General features: G+C 37.4%; 1 protein-coding gene across 1 annotated transcript in view; it reads left to right on the forward strand.

The window, feature by feature from the left end:
• LOC141442459 (ABC transporter G family member 20-like) overlaps positions 1–25352 on the forward strand; it is a 146770-nt gene that overhangs the window by 97972 nt on the left and 23446 nt on the right. Inside the window, exons 2-4 of the mRNA XM_074107464.1 lie at positions 8168–8325; positions 10544–10703; positions 12730–12992. Coding sequence (XP_073963565.1) covers positions 8204–8325; positions 10544–10703; positions 12730–12992 — 545 coding nt within the window. The 5' untranslated portion in view covers positions 8168–8203. The remainder of the gene's footprint in view (positions 1–8167; positions 8326–10543; positions 10704–12729; positions 12993–25352) is intronic.

A 25352-nucleotide genomic window follows, 5' to 3' on the forward strand; every position in this document is an offset into this window, starting at 1 on the left:
ATAACTTATTATTTCTTTAAAAATAATTGTAAACGAAACATTTATTTGTGACTTTAAATTATTAATTAGTACGTAAACATAATTATTACAAAGTTATACACACACTTGCCTATACGTTTACGCGGGCTTAAACGAAAAAAATGAAATTAAAAACCAAAGACAAAAAAAAATGGTTCTCTGCCTTTTCCCAACTCTCGATTCTCAAATGTTTCATTTGCCAACTCAGGATTTTATGAAACCAATATTTTTGTTTTTGTTTTCCATTGCTAAAAGTGGCTCCGAAGCGGTTACGTTTCGTGTGCTCTGCCTACCCTATTTGGGAATACAGGCGTGATGTTTAAAAGAAAAGAAAGAAAGAAAATACATTTATTTAACGCCATAAAAAACACAAAGACATACATGACGCTAAAACAGGTCCCCACTCAGCATAGGTATTCAGCATATCTGTGTGTGTATGATGTTTTTTTCGGATCTTATAAATTAAACCTAACCTGCTAGACTAGTTTTTTTTTGGTTTGGAGAAAATCGTGAGTTGGGTTGGCAAATGAAACATTTAGGAATCATGATTTGGGAAAAGGCAGAAAAACTAAAAAAAAAAATTTCGGGTCCGTTAAAAATGTTCAGAGCTAAAGTCTTCACAATATCAAAGCTGAGTTCTGTAGATGAGTGGGTCACCAAGTAACTCGGTCACGACGGCTGCGAGCAAACTGGTTCTGCTAGCTAATGCCATGGCCCCGTTGGCGTAAAAAATGTAAATAAACATTATTTAATACATTATGTGGTCATTTTCGCAATGCAGCTGAGAGATTTCCTGGTAAAAGCCACATCCTGAATGGGAGTTTGAGATAAGCAACGAACATGGATAATCTGGCACGCCAAAACATAAATTAAATACAATACAATACACTTATAAATAAGAATATGCACAAAAAAGATATAGAACACAAATCAGTGTATTGACTTTACAAAAAAAATTAGGACACCCAAGTACTTAAGTAACCCTAAATTTATTCAGCCAGAAAAAAACATTTTTGTAAATACCCGCTCTTTTCTGTGGCACTATTAAAGAGAAAGATTTAGAAAAATATATCAAAAACTAAGTTACGTTTTGAACTATTTTATAAAGTAATAAGAACAATATATAATAATATAATAAAGCAGTAGACACCGTGTGTCTGTACATTGAATAAATTAAACAAAATGTGTGGGTTATCGAACAAAAGACAAAAGAAAGCATTTTTGGCTGTCTGTCCGTCCGTATGGACTCGCTAATCTTAACGTATATATCTGTCTATTTACTGTACAGTCGAGTTCATAAACTTGGGAGCAAAAATTCGATCAAAAATATCTGAACACGACTCTATTGTTAACGGTGTAGAAGCGTATTCAGATATTTTTGTTCAAAATTTTGCTCACAAGTTTATGAACTCGACTGTACTTATAGCATACCATACCAGTTTGCCGCAGCATCGTGCTGTGTGGTACTTATTTCCGCTTTGTTATCTAAGTGCATTGTTTTTTTGTTGTGTTTTATTGTTTGTTTATTATCAGTGTATCTCGACGTGTGGTTTGCGACCCGCTGAAGGGTCACATTGCTTTTATAAGGAGGTCACAGGCCGCAAAGCCTCAGTAGTAAAGAAGAAAACAATGGACTACAAAAAATACTCTTTTTATTATTAAGATTAAATAAAAATGTATCAATTAATCATAAGTCGAAAAATGTTATAAGTACGGATTTGATATTTACGAGTTGTATACTTAGGTGATATCATCATCATCATCATCATATCATCGGCTATCTTAGTCCACTGCGGACATAGGCCTCTCCAGTTGCACGCCACTGAGCACTCCTCGGCCAGTCTCATCGTTCTAAGCCTAACTGCGAAGATCATCGCTCACCTAGTCTGAGGGCTACGACGCTTGCCGATTCGCGGTCTCCACTCCATGAACTCGTTTGCCCGCGTTATCAGTTCGACTGATATGGCGGCCCACTGCCACTTCAGTTTGCTAATACAGTTTCAGTAATATGTTGAACTTTAATACTAAGGTTAGAATCCGCAGAAGAGGCATGTAAATGATTGAAAAATACTAGTTTCTTATGAAATTTCCGATACCTACTTTCTGAATAAAAATTCTTCCTTATTTTTTTGACAATAGCATTGTGCTAGAGCAAAAATAATAAGGTATTAATAATTTGTAAGAAAAATTTAGCTTTCGTATTCGATTGACATGCTGATAATTATCTTGAACATGTTTATTATTATTTTCTGAGCTTGCTTTCTAGAAAACTTAAGATTTTAATCGCCACAAAAAATTATCATAATGATAGAAAAAAGCTATAATTTACCTTTAAGAATCTAGTCCATTGTTACAAATGCGACATAAATAATGACGGTGGCAAAAAACCGACTAACGAGGCTAAACAAAAGGTATGGCAAATAAATTACTATAGACTGACCAACGAAAGTGTCCCAGAAAAACCACGGCAAATAAAAAAAATGAGGCTGACAACACTTGCTCTATACTGATTAAAGATGAGGAGATATTTATTTAAACCAGATATTAAATTATACTCGAGACTTCAAGCTGCATCAACATTCATTAGCACAGAGTAAATATATAAATTATGTAATGTGTGAAAGTTGATGTTGATGCACTTTTTTAGTAGTCCCTTGGTAAATTTTTGACCTTTGTCAGGAGGCCTACCATGATCTTTTCAAACGATCCAACGCAGAGCAGTTCAATTTAGGGACAGGTAAACTTAAGCTGAGTCTCAATGGTTTACAAGTGAATGAAAGATATTGTCCTGGTCCGAAACTTAAACGCTAAGTCGCGAAAGGGATGCCGCTATATGCAATCCAAATATTGTATACTAAAAACTCTTTATTTGGAAAACCATAACTTCCGTGTTTTAGCAACCGTTGTGTTGATTACAAATAAAATGTTATGCTGTCACTAATCCAAGAGTCTCTTTTCTCACTGAAAAATAGTTTTTATCAATGAGGAGTTAAGAGCACAATGTCGTGAGAACCTATGAAAGTTAAAAAACTTGAAAAAAAGTTAAAAGTTCTTGAATTTTTAAAATATTCCAAGTAAACACTTAAGTTCCAAAAGAATTGACAGAATGAGTAACTTATACTGAATCGCTAAATTTGACACTGAAGCGATTCAATTCCCACTCAAGTTAAGCGTCATGGTACGAAAACCGCTTGAAGTGAGTGAATGAAAATGTCTGTATCGCTGTCACTGAACCGTGCTTGAACTGAATCGCAAAAGTAACGTCGTGGTACGAAATAGCGATGCAGTTCAGTTTAGAGCCTAAACTGAATCGTATTAAGAGAGCGTGGTAGGCCCCCAGCAGTGCCCATTTACGTACCTACGGTCCAGACGCATCAATTTTTCGACCATATTGACCAGATTGGCATTGAATATAATATCTTCTAACATTTTAATTCTAACATAATCTTATAACATTTTTTAATTTTGAGGATGGTAGGAGGTTGAATTTAAAAAAATATATTTATGTCTTACCGCAGAAGTATCAAAATGATCTAAGCCGGGCTAGAATGACAATATGTCAATTTTGACAGTCTCAAAAACGATACCAGATTAAATTTTCGTAAAAAATGCGTGGACAGCTTTCGCTGGCCAGAGTCTATACTATTACTCTATTAGTATTTGATTAGTTTATACTAATATACCTACCTACTGATATATTGTAAAATAAAAAACTTCAGTTTTTACAATTGGCTGTGAATGTCGCTGTTACTTTTTTTCTAAAGAACTCAGTTACCTAATTCTGAAAAAAAAAGTAAAGGGCACACTTAAAATGAATTAAAAAAGTAAAAATACATATTATTTATATTTATCAGTCGTTGTTAGACACCATAATAGAAACAAATTGTTTATCAACCATCTGAACTAAACAATATTCAACAAGCTGTCTTTAAATATTATATTTTTACATAGGTACATGGTTCAACTCGAACTAAGCATATTTTTAATGAGTTTCATAAAATATCTCACACATCAGATCCTTTGCAAATTACACAGGGCATAATTACCCCACAACATACCTACTGATAGTAGGTTCGAACTTGGGGCAATTTGCGTGTACTCGTTAAATGTCTTGCTATTAAACACATCCGCTATGACTTTGTATTTTTCACTTGTATGTAAACTCCTCCTTTACTTCGTTTTAGCACATTAGAAAAAGCAGAAACAATCTTGACAAGTCAAACAATTTTGAACCAGTGGTATTACTGAGGAAATCAAAAGGATATAAATTACCATTATATCCTTGCTATATAAATTTTTACATATTTGCTGAGACTTTTTTTTTTAAATGTGTTATTCAAAAAAAGACACGTCAAGCCAAGATAGCTTACCTACTCGTAGCTTACAGCTTCTTTCTAAACATAAACAAAATGTAGTAGGTACCGCAAATTTTATAAAATTAATAATAAGTACCTACCTACAATAAGTGGTGTCCATCCTAAAACTGCTATTTGCAACCGAAATCGCAATAAAAATATTAGTTTTTGTTTTAGCTTCGGCCGATATCGATTCCGAAAATTAATTCACAGCGATTCTAGTTTACATATACAACGCGTTAATTATTTATACAACAGAAAATTATTTATTAAAAAAAAACTCTCTCTCTCTCGCTCTGTCTCTCTTTCTCTCACTTTAAGTGCATTCACATTCCAAAATACATTTAAAAGAAACTTTGTATGACTACATTGAAACACAATATTGACCACAGATATATCTGTAATATTGACTAAGCTACTAAGCGGCAAAATTACCAAGTAAGGCTGTGGTCATCACAAACACGCCAAGTACCAAGGGACCTTTAATCACAAGACAACCCCCCCCCCTTGAACCGGGTTTTCACTAGGGGGCATTTGTCTCGCGACCTTGTCACCCGACATTCGCTTAAATTGCGACCACAGAGCTATATAGGTCTGTGCTTGCGACATTCACGGATTGCGGGACTTGTCGCTAGTCGATGCTCTGCGAGCGCCGACACGCGATAATGTCGCAGAGACTTCTACAATACAATACAATACAATAACTCTTTATTGCACACCAATACAGTAAACAGTACAGAGAACACAAGTATATACATAGAGATTTTCTAAGGTAAGCAATAGGCGGCCTTATCGCTTCAGAGCGATCTCTTCCAGGCAACCTTTACAATGGACAGAAATAAGGAATACATTTTAGCAGGTGGTGCAATTTACAGTAGATTAGAGCTGTATCAAGAATACATAAAACTAACACATACAATACACATACACAACAAATCTAAACAGATAGATAGGTAGATAGATACCATAACAACACATAAATAAGCTAACTATAACATTCATACGCAAGATGACAGGTAGTGGTCCCTAAGCATAGACTTAAAGATAGGCAAGGACTTTGCGCGCCTCATGTTTATCGGTAGTTCTACGTGAATGTGCAAACGAGGCTTTAAAAACACATTTATCCAAGAGCAAGATGAAATTGATAATGCAAATGTAGCGAGTAAATAACTCCATGACTGTTCATATTTGTTCTCCGGTACTGAAAAACCAATGATGCATGCAAGCATTAAAAGTCTATTTAGATTTAGTTACTTGATGTTTAGTCACTTGGCTATTCTATGATGTTAATATTTACTGATAATAACTCTGAATATTTACTTATAATACTTGACAATAACTCCATGGTGAATAAAAACATTCCCTTTCAATAAAAAACCCGTCAGTTGAAATAATTCTTCTTTATCCTACTAGTAGTTTAAAAAAATATAACATAAAATTGAACCGACTACAAAAAACCATGAAAATAATTTTCTACCAGTCTGAAGTCGGTGCCTCAGCACGAGCCAGCAGGGGTGGACCTATAGTCGCCTACCTACCTACGCACTACATATTGGGCTTCAATCATTCCTGCTGGCTCATGGCTGAGGCACCGACTTCAGACTGGTACAAAATTATTTTCATGGTTTTTTGTAGTCGGTTAAATTTATTGTTATAGTTTTTTTTTCACCCTTTTTAGTGTAAATAATCTAAGATACAATAGTTTCATATCGACTGCTCGTCACCTTTTACAAAATATTGCTTTTTCCGATGCAGAGACTTTCTTTATTGAGGAGTCCTAGTGCTTCACCACCCATGTCCACCCATTCCATTTCACCATATGCATTACGAGAAGCATAAATTGCTTAGCAACTGTTTTAAAGTAATTGAAATTCAACCCATGAAATACTTGCTAATGACTAGTAACTCCGATGGTCAACTGTGGTCTTCATCATCAGTTCCATCCACTTCACCAAATGATGATTTTCAAGAGCAAATGGACGAGTTACTACTAAATATATCAAAATGACTATAGGTGTCCCTACAACATTTGAAGAGTTCCCTCGATTTCCTTAGGATCCAATCATCATATCCTGATTTGGTGCTTATGGGACCTAATTGAAAGCATTCCTAGACGAACGCAATTTTTTTTATCAAATCGGTTCATAAATGACGGAGTTCTGAGGTAACAAACATTAAAAACTAAAATACAACCGAATAGATAACCTCCTCCTTTTCGGTTAAAAATTAAGACACTTCCCGCCGCAGACAGATCTGTAGGTAGGTGTTTTAAATCACGCAACAGGATTTGATGCGGTTTCAATACTAGCGATGCGCCCCGGCTGCGCGCAGGTAAAGTTTTGGGGAAAGTGAGCTGAACAATGTGCAGTGCCTTTGAGCAAAAACCATTTTTAGGGTTCCGGAGCCAAAATGGCAAAAACGGAACCCTTATAGTTTCGCCATGTCTGTCTGTCTGTCTGTCCGTCCGCGGCTTTGCTCAGGGACTATCAATGCTAGAAAGCTGTAATTTTGCACGGATATATAAGTAAACTATGCCGACAAAATGGTACAATTCAAAATTAAAAAATATTTTGTTTTAGGGTACCTCCTATAGACGTAAAGTGGGGTGATTTTTTTTCTCATCCAACCCTATAGTGTGAGGTATCGTTGGATAGGTCTTTTAAAACCATTAGGGGTTCGCTAAGACGATTTTTCGATTCAGTGATTCGTTTGCGAAATATTTAACTTTAAAATGCAAATTTTCATAAAAATCGAGCGTCCCCACCTCTAAAATCTAAACCGGTGGGTGGAAAAATTTGAAAAAATTCAGAGTGGTAGTAAGTATATCAAACTTTCAAGGAAAAATATAACGGCTAAGTTTGCTTGAGAATTATTAGTAGTTTATTAGTAAATAGCAGCCTAAGGTATAAAACATACCTAAACTTGGAAGATTCCGTATAAAATACGAAATCCTTAGAAAAATATTACTTAATTTTTTCGTAATGGCTACGGCACCCTATTCTGGGCGTGTCTGACACGCTCTTGGCCAGTTTTTTTCTAAATAACTTAATTTAACAAAACTTTACGAGTACCTATTGTTCGCGGTCGTTAACGCCTGATTGCCTTGATCTTAGACAATGTTCGACGTTGACGTTGGCGTATGACATTGATGGACATTTTATTTTAGGCTATAGAAATAGCATAAAAATCCATTTTCACTTTTCTCCTGCTCGTAAAGTTGGTATTTCTGCTGGATCTAGGCGACATAAAATAACTTTTTATGCTCTAGTGCTTAAAGCAAAATATTTCTCTAAGACCAATGTAATCAGGTGGCCACAAACAAAGAAGTTACGATATATTTTTTAAATCATTTTTATTTTATGTTAAACTAAAAATAAATCAAATTAATCAAAATAAATCAATCAAACTAAAAATGTACAATTATAATAGCAATCATTAAGGTACCTAGCAAGTGAACTTTTTTTTCCACTGTTGCTATTTACTCGTAATATCCTCTCAGTCGAAGTGAAAAGCAGAGTGTAAAGTAGCATTAAACCCATTTTCCCCTCGACGTGAACGCCTCGGCTAAAATGGCTCGTTTTATGCTCTCGTTGTACAATCTACTATTTACGCATCCTAAATTCAGCATATACGAAGTTTGCCAGCATGAGAAGTGGCAATTATGAATTACATCAACATTTTAATAATAAACAAAAAATGGCGGTGGGATGATGATTTGGACGTGACTGGCGAGACATTGTGCCAGAGGACTATAAAAGGCTTAAAAATATAAAAATATTTTTTTCTATCCACAGGTAATACAAGAATGCGTCAGTGAGTCCAGATCCAAAATGGCGGGTCGGGAGTTAGCGGTGAAGGTGTCGCACGCCTACAAGTACTATGGGACTGAAGGCAAACCCGACTACAAATGCGTGCTCAACAACTTCAGTATGACTGTGGAGAAAGGCACCATGTGAGTACTTTAGGATAGGACTTATCTAAAGCCGAGTTTAGACTTGCAAGAAAAAACGTTTTTGCAGCACTCGATTGACCACATTGCACGATTTTTCTCGCAAGTCTAAACTCGGCTTAGGGTAGGTTCCCCCGGGGAACGTTGGTTGAACGTCCGCGATCGCATGGTGCTCCAAATCCGAAAATCGAAGTTCGTATCGTACCATCCCTCTCACTCTCGTACTAAATAATATACGAGTAAGCGTCAGCGGTACAGCAAGTTCGAATTTTGTACTTGATATTGTAGGGCCTGAATCGTGAACTGGGGCCCTTTTCACAGGCAAAAGTCATTGTGATATGACACAGCAGTGCTTGTCAGTTCATTATGAAATAGACTAGTGTCCTGTAATATTTTAATTAGTCCGCAGTTAGATTATCTGATAATCATTATCAGAAAATATTTTACACTAGCCTGTTGCATGCGGCTCCGTCTGCGCTGGTGCCGCTGGTGGTGATGGTGAACGTAATAGTTAGTATTCTTTGGTATAGGGCCAGGGGGGCTACTACAGGGGGGTGCCGTCCCCCTCACTCTCGTACTAAATAATATAAGCGTCAGCGGGACGGCCAGATACCGAAGTTCGAATTTTGCACTTCGTAGAATAGGGCCAGGTATGCAACAACGGTCATGTTCAAGTCTGCCCTAAGTGGAACGAGTGCGAGCCGTTTTGGGATGATATGGACCTTTGGCTGTGATTGCCATTGGTTTTTGTGAATAAAGCGACTGTATCCTAGGCATATCGTGAAATGGCGCCATTTCATGATATACCTAAAAGATGGCCAGGCATATCACGATGTGCCTGAGAAACAATACGGCAGATCGATTAGAGTATTAGAGTATTCGTCGATATTCCTAGCTCTATACCGGGCATATTGTGGTACGACGAAATTTTGGTACGACGAGCGAAGCGAGGAGTGGCTAGTAAGAATTGTGACCACAACGCACGAGCCGAGCGAGCGAAGCGGGCTTGCCGCAATAGCGTCCGGCGAAGTGCCAGAACCGATATGGCGGCGTTTAAAAATTAACAAGTGTCATTGTCTTTTTTTTACGATTACTGGACTAACCGGCTAACTGGCTAAAGCCCATAGCCATTTTGCAAGTAAGTGCCATTGTCAGTTCAAAAGTTTCGTTTAGAACGTGATACGTGATTTTTTATTTTTGCAGTCCGTTATATCTACCTGGGCTACATGTTTCATAGAAATTTGTTTTTTTTGGGATTGGGTATTTAAACGTTTTAAAAAAAAATCTAGGAGTTTTTATTTATTTTAGTGCATGTTTGAGAAAAGCACTATACTGGCCTCGGCGTAAAATAACATGCCAGCCTCGTACATACTCGGCCTGCAAGCCTTTCTTTCCCGGCCTCTGCAGTAATGCACTATTTCTCAAACATGACATGAAATATTGACGTTGTGTTACCAATAATAGGCCAATAATAATAGGGTATATATGGAAGTATCGCGCTGCAGGCGCTACGGCTCAGCTGCCGGCGCGCGGTCACTCTAGCGGCCTGCAAAGAGATTTCATACAACTTTGCAGGCCGCTGGCCGGCAGCGCGCACGCAACAGGGTGACCATACTAACGTCCCGCCATGCTTGATTTCTTGTTTTTTATTTTATTTCATGGTCATATTTGAGAAAAGCACTATACAAGCATGCCGGTCTCGCATCCCCCTTACTTCCCGGCTTCTACAGTACTTAATGTACTATTTCTCAAACATGCAATGAAATGTTTATGTTGTGTTCCTTAAAATAGGCTTTAAAGTATACCGTTGCCGGCCTATTCACAGGCCGAAATCCATAGGTGTTTGGTGATTTGACTTACCTTAAAAGAAAGAAACAAATAACATTAGAAAAAAAAGAATAAATTTATTTGGCAAAATTCGGCACAGCAAAAAGAAAAAAAATACAATTAAAAATAAGACAACCTTACTACATACTAAAAAAGAAAGAAAAAGACTTAGTAGGTAGTTATAATTTAGGTCTGGTACAATTTTAGTTGTCTCACGAATAAAACATTGATTTCTAGGAGTTCTTATTTATTTCACTGCATGTTTGAAAAATCACTATACAAGTGTACGTGAAAGAACTTGCCAGCTTCGTATAATATATTCGTATCCGTCTATACATGCTTAGAACCCTTTCTTTCCCAGCCTCGGCAGTAATGTACTATTTTTCCTTCACAGATACGGCCTGCTCGGTCCTTCGGGATGCGGCAAGACCACATTGCTATCCAGCATAGTGGGCAGGCGTCAGCTCAACAGCGGAGACGTATGGGTCCTGGGAGGGCGCCCTGGGGAGAAGGGGAGCGGGGTACCTGGACCCCGAGTTGGGTACATGCCACAGGTAATGATCATTCCAGCCTAAATACGTCCCACTGCTGAGCACAGGCCTCCTCTCAGAATGAGAGGGCTTGGGCCGCAGTTCCCACGCGGGCCCAGTGCGTATTGGGAACTTGACACACACCATTGTATTGCTTCGCAGGTATGTGCAGGTTTCCGCACGGTGTTTTCCTTCATCGTAGGTAAAGCTCGTGGTGAATTTCAAATGTAATTTCGCACATAAAATTCGAAAAACTGAGGAGTGTTATAACTTATGAGCTTGACGTCGACGATTTTTGAGATATTGTGTAGGTAGTGCCACCAGAGTTCAGGTCACGCTCACAAGGTCATGTAATGACAGCGGGATTTTAACATTTATTTACTCATTCACTTCATTCATTATCCTTTTGTGCAATCAGTTCTTTTTGTAGCTGTGTGTATTCATTCACTTCAACTCTCGTGGCATTACCTATAGGTACATTGAATTGACCTAAATTGTCAATTTCGGGTGTTTTAAAAATTTTCTAAGTTGGTTAGATTAGTTTATTGAAGTCTGTATGTCCGCGATCCCATGGCGCTCCCATTTTCACACCGCAAAAAAAAAGTTATTGACATTCATGACAGGGGTTGTGACAAAGTTCGTCATCCATCGCAAGATTCACGCAAACAGCTGCCTATCTATCGATAGTTATAACGTTATTACATAGTTATAATTTTCTAACAAATATCATCATCATCATCATCATCATCCCAGCCTATATATGTCCCACTGCTGGGCACAGGCCTCCTCTCAAAGGAGAGGGCTTGGGCCGTAGTTCCCACGCGGGCCCAGTGCGGATCGGGAACGTCACACACACCATTGAATTGCTTCACTCGTTCGTGCAGGTTTCCTCACTATGTTTTCCTTCACCGTAAAGCTCGTGGTAAATTTCAAATGTGATTTCGCACATGAATTTCGAATAATTCAGAGGTGCGAGCCGGGGTTCGAACCCACGATCCTCTGCTTGAGAAGCAATAGGTCAAACCACTAGGCCACCACGGCTTTTTCAACAAAACAAAACAACACATTCCAACAAATATACATATTTTAAAAAGATTTAAAGTTTGGCTGAAATACGTTTCTATTTCGAATCATTCATATTTTTACACATTTTTACAACACCTGTACCTCTAGTGTAATTTTTCGGTTACAAAATACGTCTCGATCGCGTTCGCGTAAAATCTCAATTTGTATGGAAAACGAACATCGCAAACGTTCCGCTGGATAACTTTAACTCTGGAAATTCTCAAAGTTCCCGCGAGGCAGCTATTGATGAATTCATCGCAGATGAAGACGCGGACAACAGCTTAAACTAGTACAAGTATAAAAAGTTTATTTACTTGTAGTAAAACTAAAAATCCAATGACAAGATGTTGTTAATTTAAATATAACTGCCAGGTAATTATTGAGTATACAAACAACTTACCTAAGTCTTGTCTAGAACATAATTGATCTTTAAGAACACAATTAGTCTAATGATCACATGATGAACATGAACGTCATATTTAATGGTGAGAAATCGACCTGAACATCTATTATTTCTAATACCGCGATTAAGACACAGAGTTCAATATAAACAATATCTCGTTGAGTCTATAATCTGTTCGCTAAGAGTCGACAAAATCAGGGGCCACAGCTATCGGGTGAGCAAAATAATTGTTTATAATCATAATCATAACATATTTATTGTGATAACGGGTACAAAATATAGTTATATTGATAATTCAGAACATGACCGTAATCTACCACATGCATGGTGTACAATATTTATATTTTTATTTTCTTAGTGTTACAAAATTGCAATAGCTATCAAATATCATATGTCAAAAAATGTAAATACAAGGAAAAATATACTAATGTCACTTTCTTAAAAATTAACAATTTCAAAGTGTGTATACTACATTCATATGGACCTCCGCAAAGTAACATCTTCAATAAATTACGTGACATGTTATTGTGTTCAGCTCAACTCCCCTCCCGATAACTACGAGTATACCTACTCTCTTTTCAGGACATCGCCCTCGTCGGCGAATTCACCGTCCGCGACGCAGTCTACTACTTCGGCCGTATCTATGGCATGGAGATGAAGAAGCTCAGTGAACGTTTCGAGTTCCTCAGTAGCCTCCTGGACCTTCCTGAAGCAAACAGGCTCATCAAGTCCATGTCGGGAGGGCAGCAGAGGCGAGTCTCGCTGGCAGCCGCGCTGGTGCATGAGCCAGAACTTCTGATTCTAGACGAGCCTACTGTTGGACTGGATCCTGTGCTGCGGGAAAGGTAGGCTTCTGTACTTATCCATACTATATACTATAATTATATTTATAATTATAAGGGGCGTACATTGAGCCGCAGCAGGGTAGACAACACTAGCGCTACCCTACCCTGCTGCGGCGGGCTGGCGCGCTGCTACAGGCGCAAACTAACAGCTGCCCACCTTGGAATTGACCAAGTGTAACCCATCCAATGAGATAGAAGATAGATATAAGTAATAATGAAACTAAAACAAGCGATATACATTTTAATCGTGAAAAGAAAGGACACCAAAAAGTACATATATAGACATAAAAGGCATAGAAAGGATGAGGGGAAGGGAATTTGTTGCATGGACCTAGCATCGCCAGGTCGCGAGTGAGCAAAGTAATTGAGTTGAGTAATTGGGTTGAGTTTAGGGTTGTAACGGAACTTCGCCTCCGCCTTCGTTACTGCGGAAGTTCCGCAAGAAATCGTATCTTCGCCTCCGCCTCCGACTCCGCAATTTTTTTTGCGGAGTTATAAAGGAGGTTTATTTCTCATTTCATTATCTCGGCGCGCAGCGGGAACGCGGTCGAGGTGGGGGCGGGCGTATGTCAAATAACACACGACAGGAATCAACCTGTCTCGTTGCTTGGACGCACGAAATTGTAATGTAGGTATATATGTTTGATTGAACCGCGATTTTTTAAAGTGATTTTGTACAAAGTAATTGTTTATTTAAGTCATGCACGATGACGCCGAAAACAGGTGAAATTTGGCAGTTTTTTTAGAATTTTTTGTCATTTTTGAGTTGAATCAAGCATAAACCGCTATTTATTCCACATCCACTTTCACCTCCGCATCCGCCTCCGTTAACCTCCACATCCGCGGAGGTGAAACTCGTCGCCTCCGCATCCGCCCCCGCCTCCGCTAAGAAGGCCTCCGTTACAACCCTATAATAGTTCACCAAAAAGGGCCTCCACTCACCATGCGTTGCTAACGTTATATGCAGTGTGCAGCAATGCTGGTTTGAACAATTGAGCAGTGCGGGTTCTTGTGACAGGCGCTGGTATCCTGAGGTTCACTTGACAGCTTTGCCATTTGTATCACGTTTGTGATTGGTTGGCTAAATGAGCTAATCACAAACAGGACTAACGTCAAACGTCTCCATACTAACGCCATCTAGCGATATTTCCGTTTAGCCTTCGCAATGCTAGTCAACCAATCAGTGGAGTCGCGCTACTTTTCTACAGATAAATGAAATAAATGTACTTAATACAATCTTCCACTTTTGATGAATGATATGCCGATAAAGTATATAATTTTGTATATTAATAATGGGAGAAAAGTGAGAAAGGGAGAAAAAAAGGTGGGAGAATTTGGCAAGCCTACCACTAGATGGACGGACGACATCGTGAGAGTTGTAGGCAACCGCTAGATACAAGTGGTGAGTTGTCGTTCATTGTGGCGTTCTAAGGGGGAGGTCTTTGTTCAGCAGTAGACGTCTTCCGGCTGATGATGATGATTAATAATTGTATAGTTTACAGTATTATATATGTAGTGTTCTTTTAAGTAAACGGCTAATATCCTTGAGATTTATTGTTTGCTAATAACATTACTCAAAACACTCATAAAAATAGACAGACTCGACAATAACACGTACCTAAACAAAGTCATGTTACCAATTAGATATTTATTGTTAATATTAATGTGATTTATACAAAAAACGAGTAGACATGTGATAGATTATATTCAACTAGCTTTTGCCCGCGACTTCGTCCGCGTGGAATTAGGTTATCTCAGGCCCATAAACTATCTCTATGCCAAAAATCACGTCAATCCGTCGCTCCGTTTCGACGTGAAAGATGGACAAACATATAAACACACAAATACACACACTTGCATATTTATAATATTAGTATGGTTGCTTGCCTTAACCAGCAGCTCTGTTCTCGTAAACTTTGAAATGTGGCGTTTGTATACTTACATAATATAGTCCGCCTTTGTACCGTCGAGTTCATAAACTATTTTAGATCACATTTTTGCTCACAAGTTTATGAACTGGACTGTACTATCAGACCAGGCTAAGTTTGCACCTCGCGTCTTAACAGAAACAGTTCAAAAATAAAATTCAACAACTAGGAGACGAAAATTCGTAAGACGCGTAGATAAAGACAGGGCGATCGCAGGAAGGTGAGCTAGGAGGCGGGCGGGATTTAATCGCATTCCAGCAAGGTGCAAACTTAGCTTGGTCGGGATATACTTACAAACTTTCCCATTCTTAATACAATCATCAAAAGTGCCTGGGGATATTTTTTATCCCTAGACTAGACAGTTTTGAACATTCAATACAGGCATAATATTACTACTGAGTCAAAACAACAAAAGCCGGGTAAGCATGGCGAAACTGCCCTAAACGAAAAAAATAATTACCTTACTGGGTTATTAACCTTTACATATGTAGTGCTTTCACCAAAAATTATGCATATATCCTTCAGGTTTAAGAAAACCGCATAAATAGAAATAACATTTTTATTTTATTTTAGCCAAAGTACTAACCCGATTTCTTTGTAATTTGGATATTTTGTATATACAATTAAGGTTGCTTTCTAAAAAAAAAAAATAGTGAATTATCTCTTGAAAAAAATAGAAAAAAATCGGTTGGGTAATTATTTTTTTCACTAAGGGCAGTTTTGCCATGCTTACCCGGCTATACCCTTTATCTAGAGATAAAGATTCCTAATATATACCTACTTTTTAGACGTGTGTTGTGTATTAAGTAGGATTCAATGTGCTATGTACATTTTTCATGATGAACCCTAAGAATAATTTATAGCGGATATTTTGTCTCTATGATAATTAAATTAACAGGTGTGCTGCCACTTCTCAAACAAAGATTGTTTTAGAGGAACATAGTTCTTTACTTTAATAATTGACACAGCAAGCTTGATACGATGACAAGTGTTGAAGTACTTTTATATCATTCCAAATAGTGATAGACATGAGTATGCTAGTGCTATACTTTTTTATTTAGCCCGTTAAAATATCCCACTGCTGGGCAAAGGTCTCCCCTTTTCTTCCGCCATTCGTCCCTATCGAGGGCATGCTCCTGCCATTCTACTTGATATGCGTCCAAGTCGTCCCTTCCGCTATCACCTCTTCTTTCTGCAACTACAACGATGGTCCAAATTACTACCTATTTTGGTTCCGTGGGAAGGCCCTCGAAACAGAGTTCTAAACTTACGACTAAAAAAACTGTATTAAACTTTATTTTCTCGTGAATTACGACGATTCTGTTAAAGTTACAAGATCAATAAAAACACTATTCTCTCATAGATTTTGTACGGCAATAGCTAGCTATGGGACCGCGTGGGAACTAACGCCCAAGCCCTCTCATACTGAGAGGAGGCCTGTACCCTGCAGTGGGACTTATATAGGCCGATAGTTATGACGTCACCGTTCTCCTCCTACCTATTATTTATTGTTTTACCCCCTGTTTCACCATCCATCCATCTCTGTTTGTTTTGTTCGAATATACGGAGACGGCATCACATTTACCCGTCAAATAAAATTAATAATGGCTAGTGAAACAGCCCCTTAGAGTACTAAAAAGGTAATTTTTCAATAAATTGGGAACCTTAAGTTTTCTAGGATGTATATTTTTTATCGATAGTAGACTTATAGTGTTGCTCACACCTGCAGATAGATTTTCTTTTTCACTTTACGTTTTTTTTGTAAAAATAAATTGAAACTTATAAACTGAAACTCAGACAGACAGACATGGCGAAACTATATGGGTTCCGTTTTTGCCATTTTGGCTACGGAACCCTAAAAAGGTTGGATTGACAGCTGTCAGTTGTCAAATGTCGCCATACAACGACACATACGTACACGCACGTACGCGTACCGCGACATTTGACAACTGACAGCTGTCAATCCGACCTCTTTTTTTTTAATCAAACAAACCAAGGCACAAAAACTATTTAATCTCAGCAATCGTGTGGTTTGCCGAAATAATGTTTCAATTAATGTTTACAAAAAAACGGAAAGTGAATAAAAAAATATCTACAGGAGTGAGCTACAGCTACAGCTTAGTGTACTATCGATAAAAAAAAATATTATGGACTATCCCAGAAAACTTAACGTACCCAATTGAGAAATTGAAAGGCCATAGGTCAAACCCCCACGGCTTTTTATATTACGAGTAGCATGTTCGTGTCGAATTTGACTATGTCATAATATGGAATAGATTATAGTGTCGTGATACTTTGACGTGCTTCAGTGCTTTACGTTCGAGTTTATTTGATTAACACTTAATTCGTCTATTTTCAAAAAGATCGCTAACATAAGAAGAGCAAACAAACGAGCATATATAAGTACATGTGATGATTCCACTTTACCTATTGCCGTCATCGTTGATTTTTAGCCCATTTGAGACGAATAGGCCCCTTTTGCTCGTTTAGGGGCAGTGGCTTAATTTTTTCTACTACTACTTCATTGTTGTTTTACTCTCTTTTTATTTTATTTCAACATTGTTACTAGCCTTAGCTTATTAAGATTATTGTTAATAACTAATTATGGACCCTGAGTACGAAATAAAATATCTCCTCTATAAGCCCTCTTGTTCTGAGAGGAGGCCTGTGCCCAGCAGCGGGACGTATATAGGCTGGGATGATGATGATGATTTAATTGATTACTTAGCGAGTAGAAAAAGCCTGGCCTAGTGATTTGACCTATCGAGCAGAGGATCGTGGGGCTTTCATTTGTTGTCAAAGTGACATTTTAGGGGATTTCAAGGTATGGGCCCGCTATAAATGTTATATGAAGTTCTGTTGTTGCCATGGTTTTGTTTATTTTCGATAAAAGGGCCGTTTTTACGGGAGACAACTTACAAGTCGTCTTTTGACCGAGAAGTACTCGGACCGGAGTCCATCCTTTCATACAAAAATGAACGAAAAACGACGGAAAACGTAACAATGAAGTTGTTCATTAACTACTTACAATAAAAATATAACAACAATGTCGACAATAAAAAAAGAATAGAACAAGAGTCACTGGAAAACGATTACGAATTCAGTCTCGAATGTTAGTGCATTGAGTGACGTCTCGCGTCAAGCGGCCCACAGCTTAAAAACCCGGGTGTAATACCAGGACAACAAATAAATTATGCATACGAAAACAGTACTCTCTTTGTAAATTAATATATCAAAGCGTAGTAAATGCCAAAGTAAAGGTTTCATCAGTAAATTAACATATTTTATCTTGATTAAGAAATACAGTTTTTTAATGGGAAGTCGATTTCTGGCAAATGTGGAAAGAATAAAATATCTTGAATTCTGCAAATGTTTTTTGATAACGGCAACATCTTTGTTTACATTTTTTTTCCATGGGATTAAAAATCCGGGTTTAAAAAGCAACAAAAGGATGTAAACATGACGCCGTCGAGCAAATAAAATACAATATTAACCTGCGAAGCTTGTTATTTATTTATTTTGTTAGTTGACACTTGATTATGTTATTATAGTTGTAATGCGATGTTTAAATGCTCGATTTGTATTATAATTCCTTAGATAGATTTTGTCTAAAACACAGGTTACATTTGTAACCTAGCTCAGACATAACATAAATAACTAAATTATACTTATTAGACCTAAGATTATTTTATCTTTATATTACCTTTCTTTCTTACCTATCTGATACCTTTAAATGAGCAATTCTTGTATTATAAATATATTTCGGGGATCTCGGAAACGGCTCCAACGATTTCGATGAAATTTGGTATGTAGGGTTTTCGGGGATGAAAAATCGATCCAGCTTGGTTTTATCTCTGGGAAAACGCTTATTATCGAGTTTTAGCCCGAGCAAAGCTCGGTTTGCCCAGTACTATGAATTTTATGAATAAATGAATTTGAAATTATAACATTATAATTCAATGGTGTGTGTGAAGTTCCCAATTCGCACTGGGTCCGCGTGGGAACTACGGCCCAAGCCCTCTCATTCCGAGAGGAAACATTATGCCCAGCAGTGGGCGTATATTGATAACAGATTTTCTGGCAAGCTTATCGTTGGCATTATTTTTATTTTTTATTTTAGTGAGCATAAAATTGATGATTGGATAGCCTAGTGGTTAGACTACAAAACTCGAGGTCCCGGGTTCAATCCCCATTCGGCGCGGATATTTGTATGAAAAATACGAATGTTGGTGCTCGAGCCTTGGTAAACAAACAATATGTATTTATCTAAATAAGTATGTCTATACATTGTCTATTACAAGCTTAATTTAGTTAAGGTCTTAGGCAAATGTATTTAATTAGGTTTTATTTAATTTAAGGATTCCTATGAGCAATGATCGTCTATGGCATTTCCGATTCCACATTTGAAACGCATCGCTTGAAAGTTAGCTCAGTTCTTTAAAAGTAATAACATTTACAAATACAAGCCAACCAGTTTAATTCCTTCGCCGCTTAGAACTTTGTCTCAGCAAGACTTCGCTGTATTGGCGAATAAAGACATCCTTTTGCTCACTGTGATACGGTCCTAGCTAGTTAATCGAATTGGTGGTTCATAAGATGTACTTGACGTGGTTAAACATTCTTGACCGTGTTTTAAAGTAGGTAAGTACATAATTAATTTACAAGTTTACACGGAAGTTAAGGAAAGGTCGCCGGATATCGGCACGACCACAGAACTAAATAAAAAGAAGATTAAAAATTTTGAAGTACGGTCAAAGACTTTAATTCATAAACCACCATGGAACGATGTCTTAGTAAACGTCATAGTGACATATCGCATTAATTAACTCTTAAATAAGGTAGAGGCGATTTACCGACCACTTGCATTGAGTTAGAAACTGAACCTTATTATTTTCACAATACGTCACAATTTCCGTTGTAATTATTGAAAATACGACTAGCTTCAAAAATATTCTTTGTCAGGTATGTTATATAGAGTTGGTTCTGGAGGGAGTTGTGTATGCAAAATGAGAGGACCGCATTCTGTGAAGTTTTGAACTCAGAGAAGTTTGCAAATTATGATTCTGAATGTTGCCAGGAGGTCCGGTGGTCCATTTTTGTTTATATCTGAACCCCTACGACATCATGTAAATGGACTGAAAAAATGCCTTTAAATCATTTTAATAATTATTTTCCTGACAATATCCCATTTTCACAAGCTTTCATTTAACTTGCAATGAATGTATGTATGTCTGTATGTACAAATGTCAATCTTGCAAGTTGAATTTGACCCACTTCCAGTAGCCGGATTGACTTGAAATTTGGTATACCTACTTATGTAAATCAGATGACAATACAATAATCGGATAGTGACATCCTGGTGGTCCAACTAGGATCGTCTCTGAAGGACGGAACTCTTCAATGGTTAATGGCATCGACTTGAAATTTGGCACGGAAATGTAGTTTAGATGGCGATAAAAGTACAATGAACAAAAAGTACAGTCAGCAAAAAAGCTTGTATCAAAAATAAAAAATTTAATGAAAAATAAAAGTTATCAACTAACTCGATATTATATTGTATATAAAAGCTTGTAAAAAAAAAAAGAAGAATATTATCATGAAATTAGTAATAAAAAAGGTTCCAAAAGCAGCTTTTTCAATCCATTTATATACATGATGTTTTAAGGGACGGGGTATAAAAAAATGGACCACCGGATCTCCTGTCAACATTCAGAATCATAATTTGCAAGCTTTTCTGAGTTCAAAACTATTCACAGAATGCGGTCCCCTAATTATGCATACGCAACTTCCCTTGGCGCCTTGCTCTAATATTCGATAGCTGCTTTTGATTCTGTGGTAGTATGCTCCAATAAATGGGGCCTTATTAAGGGTTAACAAGGAAAATCGTAATGACTTTTACTTAGAAAAGGTATGAATGAATTAAGGTCCTTGACCGCACAATCGAACAAACTGAATCATGTACAATTCGTGGAACCTTTGTGCTACTAATGTCATGTTGATATCCCATACTTCAGTCAAGGAAATCATAATCACAGATTATTAAAAGGTTCCAACCCTGGTATAGTCGAGCAAACTGAGTAATGTACTAGGTGGAACCTTTGTGCCTAATTAATGTCATGTTGATATCCCATACTTCAGTCAAGGAAATTATAATCACAGATTATTAAAAGGTTCCAACCCTGGTATAGTCGAGCAAACTGAATAATGTACTAGGGTGGAACCTTTGTGCTACTAATGTCATGTTGATATCCCATACTTCAGTCAAGGAAATCATAATCACAGATTATTAAAAGGTTCCAACCCTGGTATAGTCGAGCAAACTGAATAATGTACTAGGGTGGAACCTTTGTGCTACTAATGTCATGTTGATATCCAATACTTTTGTCAAGGACTCCGTAGTGAAATTGACTATTAAAAGGTTACCCTGGTACATTGGTTTAAAATAATGGTGAAAAATCATGATGGTAGTAAATATATATCAACGTGGAAAACAACAGCTAAGTCTGGTCGAGAATTATTAAGAGGAAATAGCAGCCTAAGTTATTAAATTTACTTAAACGCGGAAAACCCTTAGAAAATCCTTAGAGAAATATTAAGTACTTGTTTTTTCGCAACGGCTACGGAACCGAACCTGGGCGAGTCCGAGACGCTCTTGACCGGTTTTTCTTTCCACTTGTGTGCAAGGTTAATAATAATACCTATGCTTGCACTGTTGTGTTTCGGCGTGGAGAGTAAGACAGCCGGTGAAATTACGGGCACTTGAGGTATCCCATCTTACGCCTCTAGGTTGGCAACGCATCTGCAATACCCCTGGTGTTGCAGATGTTTATGGGTTGTGGTGATCTCTTAACATCAGGAGACCCACTTGCTCGTTTGCCATCCAGTCAAATAAAAAAAAATGCAAAATTATAGCTTTTTGGCACTACAAGTCTCTAAGCTAGGCCGCAGAAGGACGGACGGACAGACGAAAGAACATGGCGAAACTAAATGGGTTCCGTGTAAAACTACGGAAAAAAACGGTTTAAAAACCGCCATCAAGAACATAACATCCTTGACACATATAAAACCCATAAACATATCCACTTGAAAAAATATGTATTCAAGTAAACCTTGGTACATGGGCCGACCTTAATTGCTTGTCAATGTCAGGTGTCCACCTCAAGAACAGACAAACAGTGTCATTATTGTTTACATGGCATTGTTCTTTAATTACTTTATATTGTCAAAAGATATAAATTTGAGGATACACCCCCCAAATACAGGGGACGTCATAACATGTCATACGTAGGCGTAGGGACTACGTACATACCACAAATACCTATGCTATCGTTCATAATACTTTATTATTTTATTAAGTACCTATTTACTTCGAACTGGCTAAGTTATTAGTTATTCTGTGGCTGAGGGGTGCAATTTAATAACAAAGCGTATAAATACAAGATTGATTTTGACCACAATTCACTTCATCTCATCTTATTCCAGCCTATATAATATGTACGTCCCACTGCTGGGCACAGGCCTCTCAGAAAGAGAGGACTCTCACAATTCACTTAACTATTAAAAATTGGTTTTGTTGGCGAAAAAATCAAACTTTGTTTTATGGGAGCCCCACATAAATATTTATTTTATTTTAATTTCATTATTTATTTTTATAGTGATTATACAACTAAAGATTCTGTGAATATTTGAAGCGTCTACCTGTTGCCGTTATTAATATCAAGCATAAAACAGAAAAACAATCACGTTTGTTGTATGGGAGCCCCCCTTAAATATTTATTTTATTCTGTTTTTAGTATTTGTTGTTATAGCGGCCACAGTAATTGGTACATTAGTCTGTGATAATTTCAAGTGTCTAACTATTACGACTCAACAGATAGAGCCCTGTGACAGACGGACGAACAGACACTAGACAGCGGAGTCTCAGTAATAGGGTTTCGTTGGCACCCTTTGGGTATGGAACCCTAAAAAAGAGAATGTAATAGCGTGTTTAGAGTTCTTATTTTTCGATTATCCTGTAATAAACATGTCCATATTATGGATATTGTTATATGAGTCGACTTTTCATTCTGTGAATCTTCTTTATATATTTTTCACACGCTTATTTATCAAAAGACTGCGCTCTCACGGAAGACCAGCGTCGCCGCTGACATCATGCTAGTTGGACCATTTCGGTTCTTTATTTGTAAAAATGTCACGAATAAATGTTCTTTTGCCCAGAACTGTTAGACTGGGTTAAGTTCTGAAGATTGCCGCAGGCTTATTTTTACTCAACTGCCTGAAGAAGGGTTTATGTTTTTTATCCCATAAAATTATAATAAAAACCGGGCAAGAGCGTGTCGGACACGCCCAAGATAGGGTTCCATAGCCATTACGAAAAATTCAAGTAATATTTTTCTAAGGATTTCGTATGGTGTACGGAATCTTCCAAGTTTAGGTATATTTTATACCTTAGGCTGCTATTTACTCTTAAAACTACTAATAATTCTCAAGCAATCTGGGCCGTTATAATTTTTCTTGTAAATTATACATTTTATTTATATATTTACTACCATCCTGAAGTAATTCAAGTTTTCCAACGAACAGTTTAGATTAGTTTACCAGCAGTTTAGAGGGGCGAACGCTAGATTTTCATAAAAATTTGCACTTTAAAGTTGAATATTTCGCAAACTGATCACTGAATCGCAAAATTGTCTTAGCAACCCCCAACACCAATGAAGACCTATCCAACGATACCCCACACTACAGGGTCAGTCCAGAAAAATAAAATCACCCCCACTTTACGTCTATGGGAGGTACCTTTCAAAAAATTTTTTTTTTTTTTTTATTCTACCACTTTGTCGGCGTGACTAATATGTAATTCGTGCCAAATTACAGCTTTCTAATAACAGGTCTCTGAGCTTAGCCGCGGACAGACAGACAGACGAGCAGACATGGCGAAACTATAAGGGTTCCTAGTTGACTACGGAACCCTAAAAATGGCCAATACACTTAAAATTCTATTGGCACTTAGTTCGCCATAAACAAACTTACTTGCCTCTCCAATTGCCCAAGTGTTCATTGATGCATCCGAACGCCGAACGTTGCCACATTAAGGCAATCTCAGCCGTTGGGAAACTTGTGGCAATCGGCGGCAACAATGAGTCATAGGCCATTTATCGCTGGAAGTTTGGGTTTCCCCGAATAGAGCCGTAGTGCCGCAACTTTCTTTACTGCGGTGTTTCTCTGTCCATTGCGTGTTTTGCTAGGTAACCAGTATACCGCGAGGGTCACGGCCGCGCAATGTATTTAAAAAAAACGGCCAAGAGCGTGTCGGACACGCCCAAAATAGGTTCCGTAGCATTACGGAAAAAAATAAGTAATATTTTTCTAATGATTTCGTATTTTATACGGATCTTCCAAGTTTAGGTAAATTTTATACTTAGGCTGCTATTTACTTTAAACTACTAATAATTTTCAAGCAACCTTAACCGTTATAGTTTTCTTTGTAAGTATGATATACATCATATAATAAGTATCATCCTGAATTTTTTCAAAATTTTCCACCCACCGATTTAGATTTTAGAGGAGGGGGGGGACGCTCGATTTTAATGAAAATTTGCACTTTAAAGTTGAATATTTCGCAAACAAATCACTGAATCAAAAAATCGTCTGAGCAACGATTTTAACAAACAACAACGATAGGTTTTAAAAGACCTTTCCTATGGTACCTACCCCACACTATAGGGTTGGATGAGAAAAAAAAAACACCCCCACATTACGTACTATTTTTTTGAAAATTTTTGTACCTATTGTACCATTTTGTCGGCATTATTTTTCATATATATCCGTGAAAAATTACAGCTTTCTAGCATTGATTGATAGTCCCTAGCAAAGCCACGAATGGACGGACCGACATGGCGAAACTATAAGGGTTCCGTTTTTGCCATTTTGGTTTCATCGTAAAGTTCGTGTTGAATTGGGAATATAATTTACGGTTAATTCACACACAATCTAAATACCTATGGGGAAAATAAATAAATTATTATTATTAGGTACCTTTTTCGGGTTCCGTACCCAAAGGATAAAAATACCCTATTGCTAAGACTTCGCTGTCCGTCTGTCACCAGGCTGTATCTCATGAATCGTGATAACTAGACATTTGAGATTTTCACAGATTATGTACGTATACCTGAAGCCGCTATAACAACAAATACTAAAAAAGAATAAAATAAATATTTAAGGGGGCTCCCATACAACAAACGTGATTTTTTTGCCGTTTTTTGCTTGATATTAATAACGGCAACAGCAAGACGCTTGAAATATTCACAGAGTATTTAGTTGTATACTCGTAATCACTAAAAATAAATAATGAAATTAAAATAAAATAAATATTAAAGGGGGGCTCCCATACAACAAACTTGATTTTTGCCATTTTTTTGCTAATGCCTAATAT

The sequence above is a fragment of the Choristoneura fumiferana genome, chromosome 25, assembly GCF_025370935.1.
Source record: "Choristoneura fumiferana chromosome 25, NRCan_CFum_1, whole genome shotgun sequence".
Classification (NCBI taxonomy): Eukaryota; Metazoa; Arthropoda; class Insecta; order Lepidoptera; family Tortricidae; genus Choristoneura; species Choristoneura fumiferana.